Source organism: Pan troglodytes, chromosome 6 (genome assembly GCF_028858775.2).
Source record: "Pan troglodytes isolate AG18354 chromosome 6, NHGRI_mPanTro3-v2.0_pri, whole genome shotgun sequence".
In the NCBI taxonomy this organism is placed as follows: domain Eukaryota; kingdom Metazoa; phylum Chordata; class Mammalia; order Primates; family Hominidae; genus Pan; species Pan troglodytes.
In genome coordinates, this window is record NC_072404.2 from 156,080,889 (window position 1) to 156,094,321 (window position 13,433).

The window sequence follows — 13,433 nt, forward strand, 5'->3', positions numbered from 1 at the left end:
GCTATGACTGTGATTGATATTACCCTTTAATAAAGGCCAAAGGAAGCTATAACTAGGTTATATTTTCCATTTATGCAAAGATAAGATTTAGGTTCTTAATGAATGCCAGTTCTTTCTATAAAAACAACTGATGACAGCTTTCCCACACCCTCCCTCAGTCCTAATATCCCTAAAATTGCTCTATTCTCTGTCTGGGAATTCAGCTGCCAAATTGCCCAACCTTTTGAAGACCAGGCTTGGGAAAAAAGGAAGGAGGAGAATGAATGGAGACGCCACCATTTTTATTTTAGGTTGCATATTCTAGATAAAAGACTAGAAAGAAGATGTGGGATATAGTGTTAGGAATCAGTTGGAAGAAACAATGAGATTATTAGCAAAGATGTTAGTGTGGATCCAGCAAGTACCATTAATTGAAAAATTATAAATATTTGTCATTATCCTAAGACTCCTCATATTTAGGTAGAGAAAAGGATAATGATCTTTCTTAAAAGTTGTTTATATAACAAAAATACAATTTTCAGGATATATAATTCTGGTGGGAAGTATTGTTTTTTTCCAATTCAATTAAATCTGAAAATTATTTTCTTTTTAATAAAAATATAAAAGAAGAAACTCAGAAATTAAAACCTGTACCTTATATTTAAATTATCTAAATTTCTCACATTCAAAACTGTTATTAAGCAGTTTTGTGGGGGTTTAGTTAGATACTGCCACGGCATTTTGTGCCCTGGACAAAGTAGCCGCATAAGTAGTTGGTGACTGGAAGAGCATAGGAGGAAGATATAAACTGTATTTCCTGAGAATGTGCTACATTGTGGAGGAAAAAAAAAAACCCCAAACACTTATCTTCATTGCTGGACCCAATGAGAAAGAAGGCAATGTGTGCCAGCACTATCTAGCCTGCTTGGTTAGACAGACCCCTCAGTGAGCAAGGAAACAAAAGGCCAGAGACCCCGGAGGTCAGGAAGAAGATGCAGCATGCCCTTTTCCTCCATACCAAGACACATCTACTCCTCACCACTCAGCCTCCATTTAAATAAAATAGTTTCCTTTTGATAAAATCTGTCAAGGCCTGAACACGCACCACATAGAAAGGGCAAGCTGCATTTTTGTTCCATCCCTCAGAAACTAACTGGTGGTCACTAGGGGAAAGAGCTCCAAAACAAAATTCCAGAACAGGAAAGAGAACGATGCTTGGTGATTGAAACTGCCCCATCAGATGATCAGCCACAAATTGATCTGGTGGTTAGAAGGGCAAAGTTGACTGGCAGACTTTCCATAGCAAATCTCCCAAGCTGTAGCAGCAGTTTCTTTCCATCATGCCTGACCATCAAAAGGTCAGAATTCAGGGTCTCTCCTCTTTCTTCCTGGGACTGGGCAGACTTGTATGCTCGTGGTATTTTTGTTGAAGAAACACTGGCAGCAGAGAATTCTGGTTCCTAAAACATTCTTTCCTCTTTTGTTGGATGGGAAATTCCATTCTGTTCCACATCAGCTTATGCATTGGAAATTTTGTATCTTTAAAAAAAGATTTGAGGAACAGAACTGTGTTTTGATGTTAACAAATTGTACGAACACAAGACTTAAGAAATAAGAGCAGATGCTGCCATGATGGTGGCTACTTGAAGGCTGCAAATTCTCCTGTAGAGGGAGGACAAGAGCTAATTTTAAAAAAGTCATCTCAAATAACCTAGAGACACAGAAAAGCCTCATTTGAGCTTCACTGAAAAGTAACTAGTTATATATTTCAAGTCTAGCAACAGCATTGCTAATTTAAAAGCAAAAACGGCTGAAACCCATGGAAGAACACAACATATATAGTATATAGAATATGGTTCAGCTCTATCAATTAAATAGCAAGTCTGCAGAATTTCCCAGTTGGGTTTTATGTATCATGGTTCTGATCAAGCTGAAAACAGTTCCAATGAACAAAATTTCTCAGAAACTGAATGTAAAGTAGTAATGTCAATTTGTAGAATACTTTCACCTCTGAATTATCAACTCATTTTCACCTATCATATTATTATAATGCCACTATTAGGAAGAGAGAGGCAGTAGTTATCCTCATTTTGCTAAAGATACAATTAAGAGGTCAACTGATTTGTTCACACCACACGTTTGACAGAGAAAGAAAATCCAGACTGCCTATTTTCTAGTTAATTTCACCTTCAAACTAACAAAAAATTCAATATAGGCACGTCACTGAACATAATTATCAGCATAAAGAATTCTTTAAACCACAAAGTACCTTTGTGATATCATGCTCCTTTAGCTTAATGAATTTGGGGGCTTCATGCCATTATTTTTCTTTTCTTTTTTTTTTTTTTTTTGAGATGGAGTTTTGCTTTTGTTGCCCAGGCTGGAGTGCAATGGTGCAATCTCGGCTCACTGCAACCTCTACCTCCTGGGTTCAAGTGATTCTCCTGCCTCAGCCTCCCAAGTAGCTGGGATTACAGGCACCCGCCACCAGGCCTGGCTAATTTTTGTATTTTTAGTAGAGATGGGGTTTCACCATGTTGGCCAGGCTGGTCTCAAACTCCTGACCTCAAGTGATCCGCCTGCCTCGGCCTCCCAAAGTGCTGGGATTACAGGTGTGAGCCACTGCACCCGGCCGCCATTATTTTTCATCTACCATTTTGTCCATAGTTTCTACTTGTAACTAAAGGCCAATTCCTGTTATACACACCATAGTTAATTTCTGGGGATTAGTTAATAACTGACAATTAACAAAATTTAGTCAGCCATACCACTATTTTTCTTTTTTTTTTGAGACGGAATCTTGCTCTGTTACCCAGGCTGGAGTGCAGTGGTGCGATCTCGGCTCACTGCAAGCCCTGCCTCCTGGGCTCACGCCATTCTCCTGCCTCAGCCTCCCCAGCAGCTGGGACTACAGGCACATGAAGCCACGCCCGGCTAATTTTTTTGTATTTTTAGTAGAGACAGGGTTTCACTGTGTTAGTTAGGATGGTCTCTATCTCCTGACCTCATGATCCGCCCGCCTTGGCCTCCCAAAGTGCTGGGATTACACGCATGAGCCACCATGCCCGGCCAGCCATATCACTATTTTTCAATAGCAGCTTCTGATGAGGATCCAAGCAATCACTTATATGAATATACTGTTTAATCCAGGAATAACCTATCTAATTTCTGATTGCTATCAGATTCCAACTGGTTGCTAGATAACACTGGCACATCCCAACAACAGATTGCTAATGACTGGATGATTGAATCCTCAGCTTTGTAAGCTGATAGTATTAGTGACTGACTGAGTGCCTGATGCCTCATGGAACAGTTTGTACACATCTGCATCCAATTCTCATGATAACCCTATGAGGCAGATGCTATCATCTATATTATATAGATGAGGAAGCCAGGGTTTAGAGTGGTCAAGTAACTTGCCTGAGATCATATACAGAAAATTGCAGAGAAGGAATGCAAACCCAGGTGCTGACTCCAAGACCCAGCAGTCCCTAAACAACTTTCAACAATTAACACTTTGTTTTCCCAATCTGAATACAACTACTAATGAACTGCAGATAGTCGTATTATCTCTTTCTATGCATGAATTCCTTTTAACAAGCAATTAACTAAGGTATTGTGAGTCCAAAGATCAAGAAAGGGTAAAAGAATTATTGCCTCATATTTAAAGTTAAGAGGATTGGGGAATCTAGCACTGATTTAAAAAAAAAAAAAGGCTAAATTAACTTACTAAGACCTTAGAGTAAAACATTTGGAGTATAATCATAGGAGGTTATTATGGTAACACACTCCAGAAATATACAAACATTCTTACTATTGTTGCTTACAGTTTGAGTACTTATAATTTTAAGGTTGCTATTTTTAGTGTTTTAATGTTTCTTTAAAGTGACTTGCAACATTCTTATGAGTAATCATGTATCTAGCCAAATCCAAATCTCATTAAAGGAAGTCAATGTAAAAATAAGATTTACAGAAAAGAAATCTTTATGAAAATGCCTAGAATTAATCTATTAAATAAAAAAATCAGAAAATGCTAATATCTAAGCCAAATGTTAATATACTACATTAAAAAATACTTTAAAAAATCTTCAGCTAAGGTTGGGCACAGTGGTTCACGCCTATAATCCCAGCACTTCAGGAGGCCGAGGCAGGAGGACTGCTTGAGCCCAGGAGTTTGAGACCAGGTAGGGCAACATAGTGAGACGCTGTCTCTCCAAAAAAAAAAAAAAAAAAAAATCAGTTGGATGTGGTGGCACATGCATGTAGTCCTAGCTACCTAGAGGAGGCTGAAGTGGGAGGATCACTTGAGACCAGCAGGTTGAGGCTGCAGTGAGCCAGGATTGTACCACTGCACTCCAGCCTGAGTTACGAAACCCTGTCTCGAAAACAAAACAAAATACACACACACACACATGCACACAACTTCAGATGTTTCCTGTTCATTATAATGATTAGAAATTTCATTTTGTTGAAGTGTCATACTCCACAAACTTAAATATTAGTCTTAAAAATAAAAACCAGGCCAGCGAGGTGGCTCATGCCTGTAATCCCAGCACTTTGGGAGGCGGAGGAGGGTGGATCATCTGAGGCCAGGAGTTCAAGACCAGCCTGGCCAACATGGCGAAACTCTCTCTCTACTAAAAATACAAAAATTAGGGCCAGGTGCAGTGGCTCAAGCCTGTAATCCCAGCACTTTGGGAGGCTGAGGTGAGCAGATCACCTGAGCTCAGCAGTTCGAGACCAGCCTGGCCAACATGGTGAAACTGTTTCTACTGGGGAAAAAAAAAAAAATTACGTGTGGTGCCACATACCTGTAATTCCAGCTACTCAGGAGGCTGAGGCAGGAGAATCACTTGAACCCGGGAGGCAGAGGCTGCAGTTAGCTGAGCTCACACCACTGCACTCCAGCCTGGGCAACAGAATGAGACTCTGTCTCAAAAACAAAAAAATTACCAGGGTGTGGTGGTACTGCACCACTGCATTCCAGACTGAATGACAGAGCAAGACTCTGTCTCCAAAAAAATTTAAAACCAAACAACCGCACAAAGAACAAATTTTTACCAACAAACTCCAAATCAAATAACAAAGCAAACACCATCACTCTATCAAAAGTCTAGTGCTTCTAACAGAATGCAGTCCTTTTTATAGTCACACTTGGTGTTGAGGGGAAAAAAAGAAAAGAATCCATAGTTCAGGAATCAATAAAATAAGACTCTTAAAATGTCCCTAAAACATGGAGAATTTAAGGAAAACATGGGAGTAACAGGTGATGAATCTGCTTTCAGAAAAAGTATCTTTTCTTAATGATTCCTTCTTGCCTATCTGGAAATCTCTACTATTCTACTTCCTACCCGTCTTCTATTTGAAGAGCCAACTCTGCTTGTGTGAAGTTATTTGAAGTGAAATACCTAGATACTCTATGTCTTAAAAAAAATCTTGGTATATTAATTAATAAAAAAAATCAATTTGAGGCCAAATTGAAATATTTTCTTTCCCCTTCTTTCAGGTTGAGGATAATTTAAGCTGCATCTTCTGTTTCTTTTTTTGAAAGAGTCTTGCTCTACTACCCAGGCTGGAGTGCAGTGGTGCAGTCTTGGCTCACTGCAACCTCCGCCTCCCGGGTTCAAGCAATTCTTGTGCCTCAGCCTCCCAAGTAGCTGGACTACAGGTGCACACCATCACACCCAGCTAATTTTTGTATTTTTAGTAGAGACAGGGTTTTGCCATGTTGGCCAGGCTGGTCTCGAACTGGCCTCAAGTAATCCACCCGCCTCAGCCTCCCAAAGTGCTGGGATTACAGGTGTGAGCCACCACAACTGGCCATGCATTTTCAAGTTAACTTTATTTAGGAATAGAGCAGAGAACAACTGGGAAGACTGAAAAAAAAAAAAAAAAAAAAAAGACCCTGTGATTTTAGACACCTCAAATATCACGGTTTATGTGAAAGCTAAGGACTTTATTAACTAGTTTAAAAATATTACTCTTACCCTTTACTCCAGAATGGAATATATTTTAATGGGCATTATACATAGAATTTGATAAATTCCTTAAAGTATGTTATGAAAAGTAACAGGTTACTTCTTATCCAAATCAATCACTACTTGACATTTAAGGAGAAAGTCAACTGCAGCCAGAATAAGTCCCCTCCTGACATTCTTCGTCATGACTTTCAAGCAGTTTCTTTTTTTTCTTTTTTTGAGACAGGGTTTTGCTTTGTTGCCCAGGCTGGGGTGCAGTGGCATGATGAAGGCTCACAGCAGCCTCTGCCCCCCAGGTTCAAGGGATCCTCCCACATCAGCCTCCCGAGTGGCTGGGGCTACAGTTGTGCACCACTATGCTTGGCTAATTTTTAAATTTTTCTGTAGAGACACCGTTTTGCCATGTTGTCCAGGCTGGTCTCAAACTCCTGGGCTCACGCGATCCGCCCACCTTGGCCTCCAAAAGTGCTGGGATTACAGCATGAGCCACTACGCCTGGCCCAGGCAGTTTCAAAAGGATGAGAAACATTCTGGCATAGATACATCGAGTCTTTTAAATTCTTTGAGAAAACAGTCATGGGAAAGATGAAATATTTAGTAAAGTAAAAAGTTCTACAGAAATGCTCAACAATTTTCAATCAAATAAGACTATAACTGATAAAATGTTTCTGTCATGAAGTACCATTTCATAATATTTTTTAAAAAGGCACATAATTTTCTTAAACTAAGAGTGACTCACTTGAGAGAAAGGCCATTTAAGCTGGTATATTAAATAGCCAATGTTTTAGAGAGGACAATTTTAACTATTGGTTTAACTATTAGAGTTCAGTATCTAAATGGCTAGTATATGCCATCCGAGGGGCAGGAAGAAAATAAATAAATAAAAAAGATTTAATGGCTAGTGTAATACCTGAAAATAAATAAACCGGAAGCATCTGATTACATCCTGTGATCCTGAAACTATTTAAAATCAAGAAGACAAATCTTTTTCCTCATCATTGATTAGTAAAACTTTTAAAATGCAAAACAAATTTATAAAAAGGTTTCCTTACTGAAGAAGGAAATCAACTTTAATTTCAAAAAAAAAAGAGGGCTCAGGTTTTAGGAAAAAAGCAGTCACAAAAGAACAAATGTTCTTTTGTTTCAATTACTTAGTCAAAGAGATTAACTCTACATATGGTTAGAAAAAATAATGTTTTTATTTGGAGAATATATTTAAAACTCAGTATAAAACAAAACCCAAGAACAAATACAATTAAACCTGAAAGGGAAACATTTAATTCTACTGCTTCCTATTTCTCCAGATCCATGTTAGCTAAACATGTCACCTGTCACATTTTTAATGTCCTTTCACTAACATTTCCGGTGGACCTAATTTAAAAGAGAGAGTAGAATTACTCTGTGATACTTTGGAGGCATGTTTTACTGGCTACAGAATGGAACAATGAGTTTCTGAGTGGCTCTACAGAGCTTAGCCACACCCATCGCAAAGGAGACTAGTAAAGAAAGAAAGGAAAGGCGTCAGATGCAGATGATGGGAGCCTAGGCAGGATGGCATTGAGAAGAAAAAGAGAGTGAACAATGAAAGGAAGATAACCGTGAGGCAGGTATGCTGGGAAATTATAGAAGGAGCTCTATCAATAAAGAGACCCCTGACCTTGTGCCTCAAAATGGCCAAACATTTGGAGCATTCCACAAAGTCAATTTTGTAAAAACTTTGTTAGTTACATGCTTGCTAGTCTTCTATTTGTGAATGAATAAAACCCTATCTAACAATTACTAATAATCATATATTTAATGCCACTGGAGGATTTAAAAATCATATACTTAGATATTTTCCAATAGTTGTACTTCTTTATTCCTTAGTATCATTTTTTAAAATACGTGAAACGTTCCTTTTCATTTTCTTAACTAAAGTCATGAATCAATTCTGAAATCATAATGGCATTACTTATCTTAAGCTACCCAAATGAGGGGTTAAAGATTTGCCGTAATTATTATTGAGTGATTTTCCTGGATGACATCTAACTATTCAAATAAAGAAAATGTTTCAAAAATTTATTTGTGGGTACTTAAAAACTAAATTATCATTAATTTAAAGTCTTCTCAATTTCCTTCTTTATTGACTTCAAGGAGGCATTTATGCAGATGTGTGTTTACTGGAAGAACCTTGAACTATTGGCTACATTTAAAAATCATGACAAAACCAAATTGAGTAAGTGAAGATATAGTTAAGAGGCTGACAGTGAAGCAGAGATGGCCAAATCTTTGATAGGACCACGTGCTGTTGCTTTCTACTTTTGATTCCCTCTGAATCACAGTAAGAATACACTGACCACCACATTACAGTCATTTTCTACACAACAAAGTGTAAGTATTAAAGAACCCTAACAAATACTTCATACCATTGAATGAAAAAAGGAGAAGAGCATTCATTCATCATAAGTAGAATCTTGCTGGGCAAAGAATATAAGGAGGACAGAACATGAGACACAATGATAAGGTGATTGCTAAAATATGCATCATGAGAGGTAAGAATAATCTAATAACAACTTTAAAAAATCTATTACCTGGTGTTTGGCAACCAGAGGTATCTCAAAGAAAAACACACCTAAAAGTTCTCACAGAATTCTGTGAAGATTTTTTGCAGGGGAGAGATTGGGTGTGAAGGGAGCAATGCGTTTGCAACAAAATTTGACTTCTACATGAGCGAGACATCCTTAATGTATTTTTAAAAAAGCTATTTAAAAGAAACTCCAATTTATAACATTTTCCCGCTAAAAATCCAAAGTTAAGACATTTTACTCATGTCAAACGTGCCACTCCTCAGCAATATTTTTGGTCACCTGCACTCAAAATTTATAAAAAGAAACTTAGTTTATTGCTTCAAGGAAATAAAAGACATCCACATTTTCCAAATTGTTATAAAAAGAAATAGTTATAGAAAAATTATTAAGAATAATAATAGAATTATTAAATTCTACTGACTTCCTAAATTAGATCTGTTCAGTTTGCCTTATCTAATCCAGGCTAACCGACTGCCAACTTCTCACTGCAAACACAGGCATAGGTAGGGTCTTCTTCTGGAGTCCCTAGTGGACATGTGATAGCTGGCAACAAAAGTTGCATGAGAAACTGAAGTTTACTACTTAAAATAACCAAGTGAATGATACAAACCTGGAACAGAAAGTAAAGCCTCTAGAAGAGGCTCTGCCAATTTTTAGCAATGTCTATGTATTTTAACCCTTGGACGTTAAAAATCCAATGTTAAGTATAAATTTTAGTTTGGGGAAAAATTATATCTAGTCTTTAACCACACAAGTGTTCTTTGGTTCACCTTAAAAAAAAAGAGAGTATTTTATTCAATTTAACATATAAGCAAACATATGTTCATTTATTTTCCTTTTGTTGCTACTCTCCTGAACTCTCTCACTCATTTGTTTCAGTGGACAGGAAACGCACCATATCCCCCTGCCTGGATGGGTGTTTTTGGAGAAGCACAAGCATATAGACTAAAATCCTCTGTTTGGAAACCAGCCCGATTCAAGGAGGGTTCTGATGCACTGCGGTGAATTTTTGGCAATGAGCGGGCCAGCAGCTCAATAGAGGCGAGAATCTACAAAAAAAAAAGAAAAAAAAAAGAGAAAAAAAAAAAGAAAAAAAAAAAAGAAAAAAGAAAAAAAAAGAAAGAAAGAAAGAAAAAGAAAAAACAGAAAGAAGAATGAAAATCTGGGTGGTATAAATCTTTAAGAGTCCCATCACACTTTACAAGAAAGCACCTGAAATCTTACATTGTTTTCAGTATTGTCATAAATGCTTGGGAAAATATTTGTAAAGAATTGGTATTTTTTCTTAAGAAGAAACTATCTCTGTAAATTAAATGGGGAGAGTAATTCTTAGTCAGCTTTTATTTATATTTTAGATCATTTGTTAGTCTTGAAACAGTAAATAATAGAAATTTAAAACCAATTTTATACCTTTTTGTTATAGACCACAAGTCTCTTTTGGGAAGAAGATGGAGTATAAATAAGTAAAGCACTTTATGACTATCTCTAAACAGAACTATCACAGCTACTTGCCCTTTAAAGAAACCTAGCCATGGGAAATGTTTTACATACACCTAATTGAAAGCAGAACCTCACGGACCCAGAGTGCTAGTAGCACATGAGAAGTGACAGGGGACAACTCAAGAGCAAAGATAGGAGAACTCGACAAATAGACCCCAATATATAAAATGCAGAAATTCACAATTTTAAGGCACAAAGAAACAGGTTATAATCCTTGAAGGCATACAGCATGATAATGCATGTTCATAATCATGAAACATGTTTAAAGGGCTTGGCATAATGCCTGGCCTATAATAAGCACTCAATAAAACCTTAGCAGCTATTATTATTACTTTTGTTATTGTCCTGAGATACCAATTTTTTTTTTTTTTTTTTGAAACGGAGTCTCGCTCTTGTCAACCAGGCTGGAGTGCAGTGGCACAATCTCAGCTCACTGCAACCTCCCCCTCCTGGGTTCAAGTGATTCTCCTGCCTCAGCCTCCTGAGTAGCTGGGATTACAGGAGCGCACCACCATGCCCAGCTAAATTTTTGTATTTTTAGCAGAGACAGGGTTTCACCACGTTGGCCACGCTGGTCTCAAACTCCTGACCTCAGGTGATCTGCCTGCCTCGGCCTCCCAAAGGGCTGGGATTACAGACATGAGCCACCATGCCTGGCTGAAAATTGTTTTTAAAAGTTAAATTTTTTAAAAAAGTAATCTTTATGATGATTAGTATAAGACAAAGAAGTAAGCAGTTGCAAAAAATTGTAAATTCCAAGTATAACATGCAAATAAAAATTAAAATACTATAGAAATGTATAAAGAGTATAAGGCTCTCAAATCCTGCTCTCCAGGGATAACCACTGTTAGAGTCTATACTTTCTTCTGTACCTTTTTTTTTTTTTTTTTTGAGATGGAGTCTCACTCTATTGTCCAGGCTGGAGTGCAGTGGCGCGATCTCAGCTCACTGCAACCTCCGCCTCCCAGGTTCAAGCGATTCTCCTGCCTCAGCCTCCCGAGTAGCTGGGATCACAGGTGTGTGCCACCACGTCCGGATAATTTTGTATTTTTAGTAGAGATGGGTATCACCATTTTGCCCAGGCTGGTCTCGAACTCCTAACCTCAACTGATCCACCCACCTTGGCCTCCCAAAGTGCTGGGATTACAGGTGTGAGTCACTGCGCCTGGCCTCTTCAGTACCTTTTTTTATGTATAAAAATACATACATGAAAACAGGGCCCACCTGAACAACACTTTTTTTTTTTTTTTTGGAGATGGAATTTCACTCTGTTGCCCAGGCTGGAGTGCAATGGTGCGATCTCGGCTCACCGCAACCTCCGCCTCCTGGGTTCAAATGATTTTCCTGCCTCAGCCTCCCGAGTAGCTGGGATTACAGGCATGTGCCACCACGCCCGGCTAATTTTGTATTCTTAGTAGAGTCAGAGTTTCTCCATGTTGGTCAGGCTGGTTTCGAACTCCCAACCTCAGGTGATCCACCTGCCTTGGCCTCCCAAAGTGCTGGGATTACAGGCGTGAGCCACCGTGCCCGGCCTCTGTTTAACCTTTTAAAGTGGTTATCGGGCTGGGCACTGGGGCTCACGCCTGTAATCCCAGCACTTTGGGAGGCTGAGGCGAGAGGATCGCTTGAGGCCAGGAGTTCAAGACCAGCCAGGGCAACATAGTGAGAATCTATCTCTACAACCACCACCACCACCACCACCACAAGAAATTAGCTGGGTGTGGTGATAGGCACCTGCAGTCCCAGCTACTTAGGAGGCTGAGGTGAGAGGATCGCTTGAGCCCAGGAGTTTGAGGCTGCAGTGGGCTATGATCATATTACTGCACTCCAGCCTGGGCAACAGAACAGGCCCAGCCTATAAAAAAAAAAATGAGGTATCATACTACATTTTGTTTTCTGTCTTGTTTTCTTTTTCTCTCACCAATATCCATGTCATCAATACAAAACTAACTTAATCTTAATGTCTTTTTCTTATTATAGTAAACATTCTTATATATATCTGAATACTTATGAAATAGGTTACATAGCACAGATTTTTAGAAGTATTTTGAATTTATGGATTCTACCAAGGTCTTCCAAAATGCTGCCTTCCACCAAACCTTTAAAATTTTACATAGAATGCTCCTCCTCACTTCCCAACATTGTTCCCAGTGCTGGATATTACCAACCTGAGAGGCGAAATTAAAATATATTTCACTGTTGTGTGTCTTTGCATTTTACTGACTGCCATGGAAATATTTACACCTTTTCCTCAGTTCATTCACCATTTGTATTTATTATGTGAATCACCTGTTCATATTCCCTTTGCCCATTTTCTATTGTTTGTTACTTATTGATTTGGAGGAGTCCTTTGTATATTATAAACATTTACTTTTTGTTATATATGCTACAATTATTCTTTTTATCTTTCAATGTTATTTTTCTATATAGAAGTTTAAAAATTTTTAATGTACTCACATCTGCTAATTTTTTCCTTCTGAATTTTGTCTATTAAGAAAGCCTTTCCTACCTCAAAACTATAAAAATGATTTCATATTTTATAAAACATATAGATCTTCAGCCATCTAAAATTTATGTGGCATATAACAGTATGGTGTGAAAAGATATCCTGTAACAAAAATTTCAAAATAACACTTTAAAGGGATAGCCTCCAATAATCTGGAAAGTTCACATATGCACTTCAGTTTTTGAAACCATGTAATTAATGAAATGTTATATTTAGAAGTATGGAGCTAAGCATTTTGCCCCTTTTAATATCATTTAAAAAGTGGGCCTAAGGATGTACTTTGCATTATTAATGTCAATAAACCATTCTAAGTAAGAACCCGAGCACCATGACGTGAAAAGAGAACATGGGACAGGGTCATGCTGAAGCTGCTCGGCAGCACTTGTCTCTCACCAGGACAGTCTCAACCCAGAGGTTTCCTGACTTAGAGAAACAAATAAAAAAATAAAAAGAAAAAATAAAAACTCTTCCTCAAAGGAACAGTAACTTTGAAACCTGATAAATGAAACTTATATCTACCCAGCCAACCACTTAGCTTTCCCTTTCTTTTCTTAGGCAACACCCTGACAGACTTGTTAAAACCATCAATTTTATCTTCTTTCATTCTTTAGAGAAGAATAACATTTTTTAGATTTAAAAATAAAGGATGAGTGAATCTAATTCCTGTAACATTGACTTCTGTCTGAGTTACTCAGCTAGGATTGGGCATTCAAAGGCCTAAGAGTTCATACATGAACACTCCAGTAATTATGGTAGCAGGGTTACTATGGGAAATAGCACTTCCCACTTGAAACTGTACTGATTCATCAAGGCATATTTATCCAGTGCTATCAGGAGCTCCCTAAGTATCAGAAAACATTGCATTTATATTATAATATCTACTACAGCTAAACTCTGTAAGCT

The 13,433-nt window shown here is 38.0% G+C and overlaps 1 protein-coding gene across 5 annotated transcripts in view; it reads right to left on the bottom strand.

Annotated features, from left to right (window-relative positions):
* Positions 1–264: 264 nt before the first annotated feature.
* Positions 265–13,433, bottom strand: part of BRAF (B-Raf proto-oncogene, serine/threonine kinase) — a 197,973-nt gene continuing 184,804 nt past the window's right edge. For 4 of the 5 annotated variants that reach the window (XR_010158687.1, XM_016945457.4, XM_054656323.2 and 1 more), the window contains 2 exons: positions 9,420–9,573; positions 265–1,641 (listed from right to left, as the gene is read on the bottom strand). Coding sequence is in view for 4 of the 5 variants with exons in the window: in XM_016945457.4 (XP_016800946.3) it covers positions 1,619–1,641; positions 9,420–9,573 (177 nt within the window). In the remaining variant the exon portion in view is untranslated. The remainder of the gene's footprint in view (positions 1,642–9,419; positions 9,574–13,433) is intronic. The other variant, XM_009454360.5, reaches the window with a different exon arrangement.